The sequence below is a fragment of the Tarenaya hassleriana genome, unplaced genomic scaffold (genome assembly GCF_000463585.1).
Source record: "Tarenaya hassleriana unplaced genomic scaffold, ASM46358v1 Cleome73, whole genome shotgun sequence".
In the NCBI taxonomy this organism is placed as follows: Eukaryota; Viridiplantae; Streptophyta; class Magnoliopsida; order Brassicales; family Cleomaceae; genus Tarenaya; species Tarenaya hassleriana.
The window spans coordinates 71,195-88,986 of NW_010969839.1; the positions used below are offsets into that span (position 1 = coordinate 71,195).

Here is a 17,792-nt window from a genome sequence, read left to right on the forward strand (position 1 = left end):
TAGCCGTTGGAGTTTTTTATTTATTTATTTAAATTTTATAAATGATTTTAACAATTTATATCATATCATGAAACTATATGAAATAATTTATCAAAACGAATTGTTAAACTATTTTGTAAAATTAATTGATCATGCTATATATATAATTAACTAATTATTGAGGAAACAAATAATTTATAATTAATATAACGATATATAAAAGAATTTATAAAACTTTAATCGTAAATTTTATTACTAACATATTTTGTTTGTTCAAAACATTTTCTGTATAAATGACCATCAATATTATATATGATAATATTTTGCATGGTAAATATTTATTAATTTATATAGATTAGATAATATAATTGTTTATATGCGGCGGTATTACCGTATGCAAAAGTAAAATAATTCAGGCGGCATTGTCGTCCATAAAGATAAAACAATTTAGGCGGTACGACCGTCCATAAATAACACAATATTTCAAATTAATAATTAAGGCGGCTCAGCCGTCCAACAGTAACAAATAAATAATTAAGGCGGCTCAGCCGTCCAATAGTAATAAATAATTAAGGCGGCTCAGCCGTCCATTAATTTAAACAATAATTAACTGATATTTATATATAGCTTGGGGTTAATTCTATTCAAGCATCAATTAATATGTGTATATATCATTAGAACGAATATATAATATTACCTTTGTCGTAGAAGAGCGTTCGTGCTGATAACGTGTTATGAAAAACGAAGAAATATAGAAGACCCGAGAATCAGATCGTTAACTAGAAACCGAAATCGATCGTTTGAGAGACCCAGGAACAAGATTTCAATAATTTTCTTTTCTTGGAATTATGTACAAATGAAGGAGGGAAATGAGCTATTTATAGAAAATCCGAAGTTACTGTTCACGTATACGTATTTATGAACAGTAACCGTATGGCGGGTAAACAGTAACCGTATGGCGGCGTGAACAGTACCCGGCTGCGTGAACAGTGTCCGGCTGCGTGAACAGTACCGTAGCTTCACTATTCATTTATAACAATTGGAACATTGTTTTGTCGTGTAAAAAAGTAACGAAAGCAAAGCATATTAGTTTATTCTTTTATTATTCGTCGCGGAGGATGGTTTTGTAAAATCTAAATTAATCAATAACAAGCGGTTAAGCGCGAATCCATTCGCCGCCGCACGGATCTGATCTGACGTGGCAATCTCTTCACCACTTTATCCGAAACGACAGCGTATCGGATTTGCTAGCAGCTCCGCGAAAAACCCTCCATTTCCGCGACGACGACGAAGGGAAGTTCCTTTGACAGATTTCCTCTCCCTCGCTTGTCGATTCCCTGGTAAATTTTCCTCATTTTGTTTAGATTCTTTATGGGCAGTTGTTGATTTTAACTTTGGTTCAGATTTTTTTTTTATCTGCTCTTTCTTGATTAATTGTTCGGTGAACTTTATTGGCGATTTGGATCGTCTTCAAAAAAACTGGGATCGGAAATTATGGAACAATCGACAAAGTTTCAGATTTTCCGTCCATTTTTGCCTGCTCTCGTGAAAAACCGGGACTTTATAGGGGTAGGGTTGATGTTGTATCTATATTCTGAAGGAATTTAGGCTTTCAAGTTTCGAATGTTGGGGTTTTCCCCCCTTGACGGTATTGTGTCAATTTGGCGGTTCTGTGTTTTCCTCGCCGGCGTGTCGAATTGGTGATGCTGTTCCCTGGAATTTTCCCGGGTGGTAAAATCTAATATCCGTCAATGAATTCAACATGGTAAGAGGTGTGGATTCATCTAATAATATGAATCGTAGGGTTTAATTTCATATCAGGTGAAGATTTTTATTCCATGGGTTTTTTGGTTTCTTCATCTGTTTTGTCAAATTTTAGTAGAGAAAGATGTCAAACTCGAGATTTGTTAGAATTTCCTTGCATATGTAACTTCTTGTGTCTGATTCCTATGTATACATACTGTTTCATCGTCGGTGCTTCGTTTCTCTGGAGCAGGTTTTCAATTACCACTGGATTCTGCCTTCCTTCAGCCTTCATCTTATATTAGTTCTTCTACAACTTTAACCAAGAACCGGAGGTTTATGACTGTATAGCTACTTGTCCAAAAATGGCCCTTTACGGTTCATTGCAACTCTCCCATGGCCTGGGGCTTTGCAGGAACCAAAGGTGCTCTAAGACAGACAAGGTAACAAGTTCTTGACGTCTTTTCCTGGAATTTATCTTTATCTCTTAATTTTGTTTCCCTTTCCTCTAAGCAGTATGAATTGTACGCTTGTTTTTAGAGTTCCATCATAAGCAGGACAAGGCTGCATCAGCCAAATGGTTCTCTCCCATTGCGTGCTCCGGTACTATCTTATGGACTTTTTATTTAGTAGTAAAGTTTGGTAATTTCTTTTATGGCGGTTAGACTTTATTATCACGGCCCTAGGGATATTTCTTAGAATCTTTTCGGAGGCTGCTATTTCTCAGTAACATTTATTGTTTTTTTTTTGGGCATTGAACAGTTGCGGCGACATGATGCATGGAATGTTTCTCTATCAAATTACCTGCATACGCCTAGATTTTCAGTGCTGCACAGAAGTTCAGTTCCATACAGAAACTATTCTTTTAGATGTCATTCTGTATCTGCAGTATGCAAATCAATGGAACCTGCTGTCAAAGCTGCCACTTTGGCCCTAACAAAGTAAGAATTCATCATCTCAATACGTAATTGTATTCCTCAAGGTTGTTATATTGAGCACCCTAGTAGAATGTGAAACTGTTGTAGTTAGTGCAATTTCACTTCTCTTCTTTGATGAGGATGCATTGGTATTGCCATTGTTCTTTTGGAATTTTTGAAGGATTGCATTTCTGTTTCTTCTGACAAGTGCCCTTGTTTATGATTTGGCAAATATTTGCACTTGGTTTTTGGTTATATGCAGGTCTTACAATGCCATTCAAAATTTCCCTGTTGTATATAAGTTGGTTCCGGCTGTTGCCCTTCTTATTTTCTCGATGTGGGGTGTAGTGCCACTTGTTCGTCAAGGAAGAAACCAACTATTCAATGTATGTGCCAGTCATTTCAAATTGATATATGTTCTCTGTTTTCTTTCTCTTGTTCTTTTAAGATATTCTGACTATCATTACCTTTGAAATCTTGTAGAAGAGTGATAACAACTGGAAGAAGAGTAGTACGTACCATGTTATGACTTCGTATATTCAACCTCTGCTGCTGTGGTTAGGAGCCTTATTCATCTGCAGGTATATCTATTATAGATTTCCTGAAGCTTATTGCTGAGATAGTTGTAAGATGGTGTTACTCATTATGAATGTTCCTTATGTAGAGCGTTAGATCCTGTTGTCTTACCCACTGAAGCAAGCCAAGTTGTGAAGGACCGGCTTTTGAATTTCGTGAGATCATTGTCAACTGTACTAGCTTTCGCTTACTGCTTGTCGAGGTAAGTGTTCTGTCTTTCCAGTTACCGATGGCTTCTAGTGCTATGTCTGAATTTGTTATGTCGTCATCATTCCGTGACATCTGATATGGGTCAGATACTTCTTTGCAGTCTTATCCAACAAACCCAGAAGTTGTTCACAGAGACAAGTGACCCGAATGATACAAGAAATGTACGTGCTGAAGAATTCACCAAAATACACACTTTTGATTAATATTGGCTCGGCTGTCTATAAAATTGTTACAGTGCTTCCACAAAGAAGATACAAGAATTAATGATCAATATAATTATCTTTTTGGTATTAAAAAAAAATAGTTTTCCTTCTCATCTAATCTCTTTTTTAATGGTTGCTTATTTGTCTTTGGAATGGGACAGATGGGATTCCAATTTGCGGGGAAAGCCATTTACTCTGCAGTATGGGTTGCTGCTATTTCCCTATTCATGGAGTTGTTGGGTTTCTCTACGCAAAAGTGGCTCACTGCTGGAGGTCTTGGGACAGTTCTGATTACTCTTGCTGGCAGAGAGGTGAAGAAAACTTACTCATTCCTTTTTTTGTGCAAAAAGAGAAAAAAGATTGCTCATATAGAAGATTTGGTTGTTTCAGATACTCACAAACTTCCTTTCAAGTGTTATGATTCATGCAACTCGACCGTTTGTTGTGAACGAGTGGATCCAAACCAAGATTGAAGGTTATGAAGTTTCTGGTACAGTTGAGGTTAGCATTTTTTATTTATAAGAAATGCATTGCTATTTGCTACTTCATTCAAATGATTATAAAACTCTGGACTCATGACATTTCATATTGCTTTTCAAGGTTGGCACACTAACTTTTCTGAAATGGTTGCTGCAACTCTTTTACAGCATGTGGGTTGGTGGTCACCGACCATCATAAGGGGTGAAGACCGAGAAGCAGTTCATATCCCGAACCACAAGTTCACAGTCAATGTTGTCAGAAATCTTACCCAGAAAACTCACTGGCGTATCAAAACTCACCTAGCCATCAGCCACTTGGATGTTAGCAAAATAAATGTCTGTCTCTGCTCATTACATATGCCTTGTCTCTGTCTACTAGGAGATGTTCTGTCTGATTCTCTTGTTCTTCTGGGCCTCTCTCTAAACAGAATATCGTAGCTGACATGCGGAAGGTATTGGCCAAGAACCCTCAAGTTGAGCAGCAGAGGTTGCATAGACGAGTATTCCTTGATAATGTTGACCCCGAGAACCAGGCCCTCTTGGTAAGATTTCTCAGCTGTCTTATATTTCAGTTATCCGTTTTGCATCTACTTCAGTTGATGACTGATTAGAAAATCAAAGATTCTCAATGGAAACATACTTGGCTTGAAGTGATAGGAGCTCACACATGGATTCTCTCGAGCTTTTTTTTTTTTTGTAGATACTGATCCTTTTTTTATCCAACCTGTTGCAGATACTGATCTCGTGTTTTGTGAAAACGTCTCACCACGAAGAATACTTATGTGTGAAGGTAAGACGGTGTTTCTTCTCAGGCATATATGTCGTGTTCCATCGATGAATTTTAAGGATGTTTTTGTTGATGAAACAGGAAGCCATAATGTTGGATCTTCTTAGAGTCATAAGCCACCACCGAGCACGTCTTGCTACACCAATCCGTACAATAAGAAAGATGTATTCTGACTCTGACTTGGAGAACCCACCCTTCGGAGATTCGATATACAACCAAGGTGGTGTTTCGTCCAGACGGCCATTGTTACTAATCGAACCTTCTTACAAAATCAACGGAGAAGACAGATCAAAATCTCAAAACCGGGCATCAAAATCTACTGGAGAGCAAGAAAGCAAGAGTTCAAGTTCCAAGACCAAAGAAGCTCTGATTTCTGATACCAACAGCAAGGTAACAGATGAACCGGGAGCGAAACCAGCAACAAAATCTATCTCGAAACCAAATCCGGTAAAAGATTCAGAGACATCCGGAGCTGAAAAAGCAAAGATCAAAAGCAGTTTCGGCACGAAACCCACCAGGAACGATGAACAACAACGTGAAACTGAGAAAGCAGATGGGTTGCCGTCGGTGTCAAGATCATCAGCTCTCGAGGAGAATATCGTGCTTGGGGTTGCGTTAGAAGGCTCAAAGAGAACTCTCCCCATCGAGGAAGAGATGCATTCACATTCACCTTCTTCTGCCATTGTAGCAGACGCCAAGGAACTGGCTGGAGCTCGAAGAAATGGAAATGGGTCTGCCACAGGTGACAAGGAGAAGAAAGATGGGCAAGTCCAAGCAAATACCGAAGAGTAGTCTAATGAAGTTACGGACGTATTGTACTGAATCAGAAAATGCATTGTATATTTCATTACAGATGAGATGATACATTGAAACAGTTAATGCTGCAATGGCGATGATCAGACAGTATGAATTAGGTGTCAGGATATTGCCCATACCAGTATGGGTTTTGGCTTTCATTTTTTTCCGAAAGTGTGTACCGAAGCCAAACATATGTAACAGGATTATATATCATCACTGATATCGTTTTTCTGATTGGACAGAATCCCAGAATTTATTACAATCCGAAGAAAAGACAGAACCTAAGCGTAAATCAGAAACATGAACATATCTTCCCGCTCCAATATTATGAAAACCAGCTATATCTACACACTGGCCTCTCCTCAACTACCGTAGTGAATAAATAGGTATCATCGCATCAAACCCGCGAATGATTTTATTGTTCCTCTCACTATCGTGTACGCTATAGCCATGGATCCTCTGCCAACCAAGAACGAGAGAGAGAGAGATGAGATGGATCAGACGTGACACATGCAGTCAGGAGCAGGGTAAGTGTATAACGACTGTTTCGGCTTCCTTAAACGGATCTGGCCCTGTCTGTTCACATGCCCTTCACCCACTTTCTGCTGAAACTCGATCCAGGTTAAGCTTTTATTGAGGAATATCTGTCCTATTAACGCCATGTTTGGCCTTATGGTCTTCATATTCTCGAATGTCCTATGACCCACCTGCACATAAAATCGTTTCAAGATCCCGAAATTCTTTACATCGAACAGTTTTCATGGAGAAAAGAGACGTAAAATCAGCAGATGAAAGTTTTTTTTTTTTACTGACAAGGGCATTGTGCATGTTTCCTGGAGAGGCAGAGATGAAGATGTCACTGTGCATGCTCACGTAGTAGTCAACCGCTGCCAAAAGAGACGCCTTTCCTTTGATACGAGCTCGCTCCCCTGATGAAGCAAGGCTTCTCTTGTCTTCCATTCTTGGAAACACTTGCCTTAGTGCTGAAACCCTAGCTTCCCCTCCATATACCTACACAGCAAGATTTGACCAAGAACTTGTCAGCTACCAAGAAAGTCGTTCCTTGATGAGGGAATATGCCCGGAAGGATCGACGAGGAAAAGACCTTGTGGGATGCGAGATAGAGACGGGTGTTGTTGTCGAAACCGAGAGCGGCTAGAAGAAGGCCCATCTCTTCCGGTGTCAACGGGCATCGCCCTTGGCTCCTCAGCTCTTCGTCTGTGAATTGCGAGTTGAGTACCCTTCCTTGCCATATCATTTGTCTGTATTTGGCTAACGCCAGTTTCTCAGCCTTTCCCCCACCGAAATCGCAGGCAGAATGAGCAGCCATATCCTGAAAACATACAAATACTCGGTTTTATCTGACGACAGATCAAACAAAAACCTTCTCTCAACCCCATCTCAGGAAATCAAGAATCTATAATGAGATTTCACAACGATAAGAAAGGAATGTGGAACAGAAGATGAGCATGACAACCTTGTCGAACCGGAGGTGAAGAACAACGAATTTCCCAGGTTCTTGTCTGCTGTGAGAGTTGGTTATATCCGTCAAGTGATCCACATTCTGTTCTTTGTTTCTCCATGACGGATTTCTAAGACGACTTACAAGAGCATCGCCAAGTTCTCTAACATGGGGGACAAACCTCAGTGCCCGGAAATTAACTTTGCATCTCAGCCGTTGGATCTCCGGAGGTAAATGATCGAAGGATAGACGGTGTGAGAATGGGGCAATAGCAGCAATCCCAAAACTACATCAGATACCAAAAACCATACATATTGATTATATTCGAGGTTTTGAGATTCAGAAACTTGCATGCATTCTTCATTGAAAATCTGTTCGGCTTAAAGGGCATACCTTTCAAGAACAGGCAAAACATTCTCGAGATACCAATTGGCAGAAGCATGGACAGGTGCAGTCTTCACACGGGTTTCACGGATTGCTGTGGCATAGTACTCTCTCGTACTCCATGAGAATTTTTCAGGCAGTTCTTTGATTATCCTTACATCATCCTTTAATACATCAATAAAGTGATCCACGTCAAAGATTTCCACAAACGAACTGTACCCATGAAAAAGAAAAAGAAGATGGAATTTCAGCTTAGAACATCAGGAATTCTCTCTGGACCGGAACTACAAAAGACAGCAAACTTTCTTGAGAAACAAACATTACCTGGAATCCTGCCAAACAGGATTCACTTCGAGATACGGAACGACGAGAGTGGCGTTTAGTATCTTTGCAACTGCAACTGCATCACATATCTGTAAACAAAAAAAAAAGCTTTTGAATCAGATGTTGGAATGCAATTTTTGTACAAGAATTTAATGGAAAGCTGAGATTTTTATTTCCGGGTAGATACCGAGCAAACCTGAATACAACTTACCCCCATTCTCTGCTGGTTCAGCCCTCCATCGAGAAACACCTGGATGTAACCTTCTGATTTCTCTGGTATTGCTGCCCCATAGATGATCACGCAAGAAAGTTGAGTACACACGAAAGCAAGAAACGATAAAACGATCATTTGTTCAAGACTTACAAGGGGCATTTCCTGGATCAATGCACGGTTTCCATCCTTGATCAGTCAAAGGCCTCCAGAGATCAGACTGTTCTCCACTCGACTGGACAAAAACGAGGGGAAAAAAAACTCAAATGATTCTTGGTTCTATTACAGAACCAGAGGAGCCACAAAGAAACATATGGCTTACACGTTGCACTGCACTCTTGAGCAGAGACAAATGCCTAGGTTTCACGGCGTTCCATTCCTGCAACAGTTTGCTGAGTTCATCAAACAGTTCCACTAGCTGATCTTGTCAAACGGCCAGAATTCTGACTTGAATAATTAATCCTAAATTATTCGGCAGTCTGATAGCAGTCAATTCCAGTTAATGGGTGCTTATATTGCTCAAAACAAAAATTTACTGAATATGGAGACTAATCTAATTATCCAGTTCAACGCAAAGGCCCCAGAGGAACTCGAGTTGAACTGCAAAATTTCCTGATGTAATAAACCGACTACCATGTCCCTGTATCAACCAAAATGTACATTTTCCGAAAATGTACAACACACACAGGCAAAGCAAAATACCATTTCCGGCATCACAATCCAATGTTCAAGTGAACTTTCCATGGGGAACAAACAAATTCTTACCAGAAAAAGGCAAGCTTGTCTGAAACAGACCAAAAGGTTATCGGAGAGAGAGAGAGAGGAAGAAAAGAACGAAAATTTGCAACTTACAGATGACTTGGAAGAAGCAGCGTGGCTGAGGAGACCGAAAAAATGAGGGAAGAGAACTGGAAACTGCAAGACGAGGAGCACGAAGAGAGTTCCTCCTCTCAGAATCTGGGCAACATCACTGGTGCATTTCTCGTAAAGATTCATCTTCTTGGGCAAAATGAAGGAAAGAAACCCAGATCAAGTTTCTGGGTAAAGATCCAAGCTTTGATCAAAACCCAGTCACGAAACAGCCGAAAACGATCAAAGGTTGTCGGAAAACGACGCAGGAGAAGCAACCACAGTCCACAGCCACCACCAGCCCCCAGCCACAAGAGCCAAAAGTTTAAAAAAAAAAAGAAAGAAAGAAAAGAACCAGAGTCACATATATCAGCTGTGTTCTCTTCTCTCTTCGCTCCTTCTTCCACCTTTTCGCGGTTCTCGGGAAATCAGTGTTTTGTTTTTCCTTCACTCTTTTGGATTAAATGCAGAAACTTTCATCTCTTCCAACAAGTTTTTTTTTTTTTTTCAATTAATCATCGAGAGCTGATTTTAAAGCCATCTCACATGGACACCTATCCGTTAAATTCGCTCTGTCATGGGCCCCCGTACTTTCAGCACAATGAACAAAACCTTTTTTTTCTCTCACCAAAGAAAAAAAAAATCGGTGATTAAACATTTTTTTGTCATTTTAATCAGTGTTCAATTTCATACCCATCTTTTTTATTTCACTCATTAATTAGATTCTTGACAAATAAATATTACCTAATGTCATTAAACCTTATATAAACGTATCATATAAAGTATTTATAAAAAAATAATTCCTTTTGACAATGTAAGCCTATTTCTCGCAATTTCCATATTTTTGTTCAAACTTAATATAGTTTCATAAAATGATTCTGTGAATAGATTATATATGGAACTAAAAAATGAAGATACAAATGTCGTTATTATCAAATCTAATAAAATAGTATGAGGAAATCAATTGGAAACAATTGAATAATGGAATTCCATCCCGGATCATAAAAAAAAAAAAAAATAATGGAGTTTTAAAACCAAAATATCCATGTTTGGTTATAACACCGTCATTAAAAAACAAAACGAATGGAAAAACCGCCACCGACACTTGTTGACGTGTCCTCGAAATTATGAGTTGTACATTCATTTCGGCCCACCAAAGATCCTTTATTCGCCGCGTGTCCTCTATAACCATTAGTGTCCCTTTTTATAAAAAAAAAGGATTATAAAATCAATATTTTTATGCGAGCATCTGTAACTATTCAATGATATATATATATAGAGTGCGTTGATAGTTTTAGTTTATATTTATATGAATTTTTTAGAAAATCCTATATAAACATTTTAATTTTATAAAATATATCAAATAAATATTTTAAATTTTTAATTCTATTTTATTAATATTAAAATATTTTAAATTGAAAAATATTTTAAATAAATATTTTAATTCAAAAAATCAAAATAGTTTATAATCTTAATTTATTTTTTATTTTAAAATTAATATCTAATTTATATTATTTTTATTTTAAAAATTAACATTTAATTTATAGATCGTTGAATTTAATTTGTTAATTATTATTAATTATATTAGTTAAAATATATATTTAAAATATTTTAATATTTAAGATATTAATTAAATTAAAATAATATTTTAGATATTTATTTGATATATTTTACGGTATTATATAAGATTTTCTATAATTTTCCAATCATTTCACGTGGAAAATCATTAGTAAGCGCAAGTGTAATATGTTTTTTTGTCACATCCTGTGATGAAAAATCACATGCATGTCCAAGGGATTATCCCTTTTTATATTTTCCCAACAACTATTTAGGCGTCCAACACAATAAAAAAGGTTTGTTTAGTAATTTCTCTATAGTTGCTTTCTAAAACATAATTTAGTCTGCGCTAAAAATTAAATGTTTGATTCTATTCATCATATAAAAAAAAATCAGCGCATGATTAATTAATACAATAGGTAATTAGATTTGATAAACCGACGAAATCTTCTCTTGTTTGTTTATTTATTAATTTGTTTATATGTGGGTTCTACAAGCAATCTTCAAACTTGTATATATACGAATATCGTGTGAAAAAAAATATATGAATCCACATCTGTGGTCGAGTGGTCCTCGACTGGAAGTGAGGTGTTCCTCTTCCAGGTCAGGAGTTCGAATCCAGACATACGGGAAGGAAAAGGTATAGGCAAAGACTGTGTGTTCAAAAGTTGTTCGGAGATGTAGGTTGGGCCGAAGGTTCAGGTGAACTTACTGGTTTGACAAAAAAAAAATATGAAAACCAAGAAAAATTAATTGGTTTTGTTCATAAACACTAGGGATGGGCATTCGGTTTGGGTATTTCGGTTATTAACCGAACCGACCGATATATACCCGAACCGAACCGAACCGAATCGAATAAAATTAAATAACCGTTTGGTTATGATTTTTTAAAACTCGAAATAACCGAACCCGAACCGAACCGAACCGATTAAAAATTATTAACCGTTTGGTTATAAATTTTTATAAACCGAATTAAACAAACCCGAACCGAACCGAACCAAACCGTTTATATATCTTCATTTATATATATTTATATACATATATGAATGTTTATATTCTTGATTTAATCATTATTTTATTATATTTTAAACGCATTTTATCATTGTTATTATTGTTTTTAAAGTTTTGTGTTATAAACATTAGAAAAAAATGATCTTTATTTATTTAATAGTTTTATATTAAAATATAAATTTAGATATTATTATTTATATGTTAAAATAATTATGATAATATTTTATATTATATTTTATTTGAATATTTTTAATTATAAATGAATTAATTTTTTAAATATTATAACCGAACCGAACCGAATCTTTATTTGGTTATAGTTTGGTTATAGTTTTAAATAGACAAAACCGAACCGAACCGAACCGAAACCGAACCGAACCGAACCTAATAAAATTAATTATTTTATATTATATTTTATTTGGATATTTTAAATTATAAATGAATTGATTTTTTAAATATTATAACCGAACCGAACCGAATCTTTATTTGGTTATAGTTTGGTTATAGTTTTAAATAGACAAAACCGAACCGAACCGAACCGAAACCGAACCGAATAAAATTAATTAACCGTTTGGTTATGAGTTTTAATAACCCGAAATAACCGAACCCGAAATAACTGTAACCGATTAATCCGTAACCGACCGTTCGCCCACCCCTAATAAACACAATATATATATTGAAAGGATCCGTATTTTTGGGGGTAATTGGATCAAATCCATATATGGGCCGAAGCCAATTTTGAGTACCAAATCCGAGCCTCCAAATTGTAAAGTGGGTAGTGGATATACAATTGGGCTTACCCAAACTATTTTAATGGACTTTCTCATTAGCAAAATGACCGTTGGGACCTGTCGGTTATATTTGAATTTGATTATTTTAGTTATACAAAAATTAAAACCATTTGTTTTTTATATATATATATAGAATTCGGTTCGGTTTATTTTGGTTTTATTAGTTAAAATTCTAATTTTTTTTCGAAGAAATTTTCAGTTTATTTATTTATTTTCTATTTGGTTCGGTTTAGAATTTAATATTTTCGGATTTAAAAAGAATTATAAACATTCGGTTATGTCGAATTTGATTCGTGTGATGATTCGGTTAGGAGGGTGCAGATTTGGGCTGCTAACCAGATATTATGTCGGGTATTTTATTGGGCCTATTTCGAGCCCATTAATAGAGTTACCAAAGCCCAAAACTCTAGAAAGTTTTTACTTTTTTTAGTCTCAAAACCAGATTTTATTCCTTGTAATATAATATTTCGCTCCAATTTTTTTTTTTTTTAAAAAAAAAACTGAGACGAAGCTGTTTTACCTTAGCTATCAGACATCGAACATCGATCAGTGTTGGCCGAAACTCTTACTTGATTTACTTCCATTTTTACCGTAAAGCGTTTCTCAACATGGTTGTAGTTTTTACCAAAAAAAAAAAAAAAAAAAACATGGTTGTAGTTCTACGTTCGAAGATCGGGCAAATACTTTGAAGCTGTTTGTCGATAAGGCTTTCTAGTATATGGTGTTAGTACGACTGTTAGGAACTGCTCCTTTTCACCATCATATTTGAAAATTTTCCAGTTTCCTAGTCGTAAATAAGAAAAGAAATGATGAAAAAAAACAAAATGGCACCCCCATTTTTCACCTTCCTCTTATCCTTTCTGTCCCGTTTCCGTACCATTTGCATGTGAACGCTTTCTTGTGTGCTTCTCTCATTCTTGAACACACTTTTTCCACTTTCTTCAAGTCTGGGTTTTGCCCAAACCCGATATTGCAACACAAAATGACTAAATCTGGAAATCTGATTGATAAAATGGAAAGAGAACAACTTCAGAGAAGTTAAAAAAGTAGAACCCAAAGGACAAAAGAACGTCCGTCGTACGTTGTTCTTGGTTTGCTATGTTTGCTTTCGCATAAAGTCGTCTTCAAGTAAGGAATTTTCCACGATTCCCTTCAGTCAAGTTGGGATTTTTTTTTTTCTGGGTTTTCCTCATCTGTTGGTTCTGGATGATAAATTTCTGCCACTTGAAGAGTTTTCCAGTTTCCTGAAGTGCTCATGGAACTTGTTCTCAGCCACTGGGTCTTCGCATTTTGGCTCTCTTGTTGGTTCTTCGTCTCCCCAACTTATTCAGGTAAAGTAAAGTTCAATCCTTTACTCTCTTTTTTTTTTAAAGCTGCCATCTTTTTTTTTCTTTCCATTTTCTCCGCATTGTTCGCTTTTTTTCTAGTCGTCCAATGAAAACCCATTTCTTCTAATTTCTCGAGTTTTGTGGTAAAAGGACCAAAATCTGAGTGAACATCATAAATTCCGTAAACCCCAACACTGACCCTTTAGAAAGATTCAGAGTTCAATTCTTCGGCTGGTTATATCTGAATCGTTGGAAAAAAAATATCCCAATTCACTCAATTCTGAGAATTTTCATGGGTGTTGATCGAAGTGGAAGGGTTACCGAACGATTCGAAGGTTCGAGGAGTGAATTTGGGAGGGTGGCTTGTCATCGAAGGCTGGATTAAGCCTTCGCTGTTCGATGGAATTCCAAACGGAGACATGCTTGTGAGTGAGCGTTTTCCCTCCCCTGAATCCAGAATCTAGGCTTCGTTCCGTTTTTTTGTCGAGGAATTTCTCGTGGGTTTATCAGTTTACATCGAAATCGCAGGATGGCACTCAGATTCAGCTCAAATCAGTGACATTGCAGAAATATGTGAGTGCTGAAAATGGCGGTGGCTCCAATGTTTCAGTCGACAGAGATTCTGCTTCTTCTTGGGAAACCTTCACGGTAAGTTCCCTCTGGAAATCTCCTGTAAGAGACAGAATCCTAATCAATAGGAACGCGACCAGTGATTTCGTTTACAAGTGTAGCGTGTTTCAATCTGTTCATGAAGTGTTCAGAATCTGCAACGTAGTGCCTTCTTTTTCTTTGATCGTGAGCGATGATAATGAATCTTTGTGCTTATTTCGCCGCAGCTATGGAGAGTTTCGGAGTCAGAGTTTAACTTCCGGACAACTCATGGCCAGTTTCTCACCTGCGGCAGTGCAGGCTGTTCTGTCTTTGCCACTGCAGATACTCCGCACATAAACGAGACCTTTCAAGTAGAGAGAAATAACAATGGCAGAGTTCATATCAAACTGAAGACCAATGGGGCCTATCTGCAAGTAAAGTTCTCACCCTTATCACAAAATGCATCCAGAAATCCTCTTTTTAAGATTGCTCTCTGTGGCCAATACCCGATATCTCATTACCCGTTAAAGATTTGAATCTCTTTCGATGTTCGTTATGGACCTCGATGAAAAAAGAAGTTCTACTGGTTTAGAAACAATATAAGCGTGAGAGTATATTCACTTCGCTGTCTAGGCCACCACAGGTAATCAGATCACTGCAGACTATCCACAGACACCGGGATGGGATGACAACTCAGCCACGTTTGAAATGGCGATTATAGCCAATAACTTGCACGGAGATTACCAGCTTGCTAATGGGTATGGATACAACAAGGCGAAAGAGGTTTTCGAGGTAAATTTGAAAGAACTGTGGTATACTTTGAGAGAACCTTCTTTTCTTAACAGCATATATCGGGCGGAATTGCAGAGGCATAGGAACACATTCGTCACGGTAGAGGACTTTGAGTTTCTGTATAGACACGGAATAAACACTGTGAGGATTCCTGTGGGATGGTGGATTGCTTCTGATCCCGACCCTCCATCTCCGTTCATTGGAGGATCCTTAGAAGCGTTAGACAATGCTTTCTCATGGGCAGAGTCGGTTTCCCTTCTTCCCATGTTCCTAGCTATTTCTTCTCCTCTCCACAATTTATCGGCTTATTCTCCAGATCAATGACTTTATCCAGGTCATATGAGATTAAGTGCATAATAGATCTTCACGCGGCTCCCGGGTCACAAAACGGGATGGAACACAGTTCCAGCAGAGATGGAACAACAGGTTGGCCTACAAATTCAGACTATATCTCACAGACATTGGACGTTATAGACTTTCTTGCTTCCAGGTACAAAACAGTTGTCTCTTCCCTTATCCAATCTAATTTACTTTCACCATGTACTCAATTCCATGTTTCTGGTTCTTGAAGGTACTCAAAGCATCCAGCTTTGCTCGGGATCGAGCTTTTGAACGAGCCATCAGAAGTTTCTGTCCCTCTAGACCTGTTGGTTTCGTATTACAAACGGGGTTACGACATAGTGAGAAAACACTCGGCATCTGCGTTCGTTATCTTATGCCAGAGAATAGGAAATGCCGATCCAATGGAGCTTTATCAGGCAAACATAGGATCCCACAACATTGTTGTGGATTTGCATTACTACAATCTCTTCGACACATTCTTTTCCAATCTGAATGCATCGGATAATATCCAGTACATATACAAATCCAGGCAGGCTCAGGTTCAAGCCCTCAGTAGCGCCAACGGCCCTCTCCTCTTTATTGGTAAAATCCTTCAACACAAACCGAGACATTTTGAAAGTGTTGAGAACAGAAAACAGATTCGAAGAGAAGTTCCGTTTTCTCGGGTTTTTCATTTTTCAGGCGAATGGGTGAATGAATGGGACTTGATGAACGGGTCACGGTTAGAGTATCAAGAATTCGGGAAGGCCCAGCTCGAAGTTTACAATGCTGCTTCGTTTGGATGGGCATATTGGACGATCAAGAACGATAGGAAACACTGGGATTTTGAGTGGAACATCAAGAACGGATATCTCCAGCTCGGTATATAACTCTACTCTTATACTTCTCACATCAATGACGGCCGGAAGAAATCAAAAGTTTTACAGTCCTGCCATGGCTACTGTATTCTGCAGGCTACTCGCTTAGAGTCGAAGGTTTTAGCCTTTTCAGGTTTCTCGGACTGATATTATCCACTTTTCATCTTCTCTTGCTGTGATGATCACAAGCTCTATTGAAGATTCAATTTTTTTTTTCACCATTTGTTCTTCCGGTAAGTCTGAAATTTTATTTTTGGCATCTGAATCTGAAAATGGAAATGAAAATCTTTGTACTTTAACGTCAAGATTCTATGGATTGTTGTGGGTAGAGAGCCTGTTCTTGAATCTTCAATGCCAACGACGAAGAACGTTAGAGAAAGACATAAGAGCTTGGACCATTTCTCTACCAAACTATTAGAAAGACGAATTAAAGACAACAACAAACCATCAGCTGAAATCAAAGGGTGCCAAGTTCAAAACGATTTACAAAACCCATAGCGAAAAGGATTTTCTTTTAGGATGAAATGCTAGAAACAGATAACGATACTAGGATCAAACTCGAGAACAATTCTTCGTTCAAGCCCTTTCACCTCTGATCCTCCTCGCGAGCTGGATATCCTTAGGCATGATAGTGACCCTCTTCGCGTGGATCGCGCAAAGATTTGTGTCTTCGAACAAACCCACGAGATACGCCTCCGCCGCTTCCTGGAGAGCTGAGACGGCGCTGCTCTGAAATCGAAGATCCGTCTTGAAATCCTGAGCGATCTCACGAACCAGTCTCTGGAAAGGAAGTTTGCGGATGAGAAGCTCGGTGCTTTTCTGGTACTTCCTGATCTCTCTAAGAGCCACAGTGCCGGGTCGGAACCTGTGAGGCTTCTTCACACCGCCGGTGGCCGGAGCAGACTTTCTCGCGGCCTTTGTCGCCAGCTGCTTCCTCGGAGCCTTGCCTCCAGTGGACTTACGAGCGGTCTGCTTGGTACGAGCCATCTGGAAATCGAAGAAATCGAAAATAAAACGCTGTTATCTGTCTGTTTTTTCGAGAAAGCGATGGAAAATGGTTGGGAAAATCAGGGGATAGTTGGTGGATTTTATGGGAGGCGAAGAAGGCGGAGAGATGAATATTTGGAGGGAGTTTCTAAAATTTCGTCGGGAGGGATATTTACTTTTATCCGTTAGATCATTCTTAACATCGACGGTTCAGATTGATATTTGGTGTAACAATCCGCGTGGTATAGAACCCACCAATCAGAACCTCTCATTCTACCGCCCGTTTTCCTTTTAGATTCTCCCGGCTTTTAACTTTTGGCGCCATTCAAAATTTTCGACACTCGTATGATAAAAACCCTCGGGTAGGTTTCCCTCCTCCCCTAATTAATTTGTTAAATACAATCGATAAAAGAAGCTTTAGATTATAATTTTAATGTTTAAACATTAATATGATCATCTTTATAATAAAATATGTTATAGTTGCGGAAATAAATTGTCTTAATATGTTTTACTTGCGTTTTCTAAGATATAGAGCATTAGGGTTGTCAAACGAGCCAGCTCGGATCATTTTGGGCTCGGCTCATTTGGCTCGGATCGTTTTGGGCTCAGCTCGTTAG

At 38.0% G+C, this 17,792-nt stretch overlaps 4 protein-coding genes across 6 annotated transcripts; 2 read left to right on the top strand and 2 right to left on the bottom strand.

The window, feature by feature from the left end:
• Positions 1 to 1,213: 1,213 nt before the first annotated feature.
• Positions 1,214 to 5,850, top strand: LOC104801680 (mechanosensitive ion channel protein 2, chloroplastic-like). 2 transcript variants are annotated; one of them, XM_010525004.1, is made up of 14 exons: positions 1,214 to 1,319; positions 1,976 to 2,165; positions 2,263 to 2,325; positions 2,485 to 2,663; positions 2,902 to 3,025; positions 3,123 to 3,220; positions 3,304 to 3,417; positions 3,526 to 3,586; positions 3,790 to 3,939; positions 4,019 to 4,129; positions 4,276 to 4,443; positions 4,536 to 4,649; positions 4,841 to 4,897; positions 4,976 to 5,850. In XM_010525004.1, exons 2-14 carry the CDS (start codon positions 2,088 to 2,090, stop codon positions 5,684 to 5,686), a joined length of 2,028 nt encoding a protein of 675 aa, XP_010523306.1. In that variant the 5' UTR covers positions 1,214 to 1,319; positions 1,976 to 2,087; the 3' UTR covers positions 5,687 to 5,850. The 2 variants fall into 2 exon arrangements, with proteins under 2 accessions (XP_010523306.1, XP_010523307.1); XM_010525005.2 differs by lacking the exon at positions 1,214 to 1,319 and adding an exon at positions 1,645 to 1,744.
• Positions 5,851 to 5,883: 33 nt separating this feature from the next.
• Positions 5,884 to 9,211, bottom strand: LOC104801683 (uncharacterized protein At1g04910-like). Its single transcript, XM_010525010.1, has 10 exons — positions 8,926 to 9,211; positions 8,396 to 8,452; positions 8,227 to 8,308; positions 8,074 to 8,144; positions 7,863 to 7,951; positions 7,548 to 7,751; positions 7,170 to 7,440; positions 6,798 to 7,025; positions 6,506 to 6,703; positions 5,884 to 6,399 (listed from the first exon to the last, which is right to left on the bottom strand). The coding sequence occupies exons 1-10, from the start codon at positions 9,067 to 9,069 to the stop codon at positions 6,190 to 6,192; spliced, it is 1,554 nt and encodes a 517-aa protein (XP_010523312.1). The 5' UTR covers positions 9,070 to 9,211; the 3' UTR covers positions 5,884 to 6,189.
• Positions 9,212 to 13,072: 3,861 nt separating this feature from the next.
• Positions 13,073 to 16,473, top strand: LOC104801684 (glucan 1,3-beta-glucosidase A-like). Of its 2 annotated transcripts, none has more exons than XM_010525011.2 (11): positions 13,073 to 13,406; positions 13,509 to 13,609; positions 13,916 to 14,031; positions 14,135 to 14,254; positions 14,443 to 14,631; positions 14,831 to 14,989; positions 15,065 to 15,234; positions 15,324 to 15,479; positions 15,561 to 15,913; positions 16,013 to 16,192; positions 16,285 to 16,473. In XM_010525011.2, exons 2-11 carry the CDS (start codon positions 13,534 to 13,536, stop codon positions 16,365 to 16,367), a joined length of 1,602 nt encoding a protein of 533 aa, XP_010523313.1. In that variant the 5' UTR covers positions 13,073 to 13,406; positions 13,509 to 13,533; the 3' UTR covers positions 16,368 to 16,473. The 2 variants fall into 2 exon arrangements, with proteins under 2 accessions (XP_010523313.1, XP_010523314.1); XM_010525012.2 differs by having other exon boundaries at positions 13,519 to 13,609.
• A 142-nt stretch (positions 16,474 to 16,615) lies between these two features.
• On the bottom strand, positions 16,616 to 17,275 carry LOC104801686 (histone H3.2). Its single transcript, XM_010525013.2, has one exon. It carries the CDS (start codon positions 17,173 to 17,175, stop codon positions 16,765 to 16,767), a length of 411 nt encoding a protein of 136 aa, XP_010523315.1. The 5' UTR covers positions 17,176 to 17,275; the 3' UTR covers positions 16,616 to 16,764.
• Positions 17,276 to 17,792: the final 517 nt, after the last annotated feature.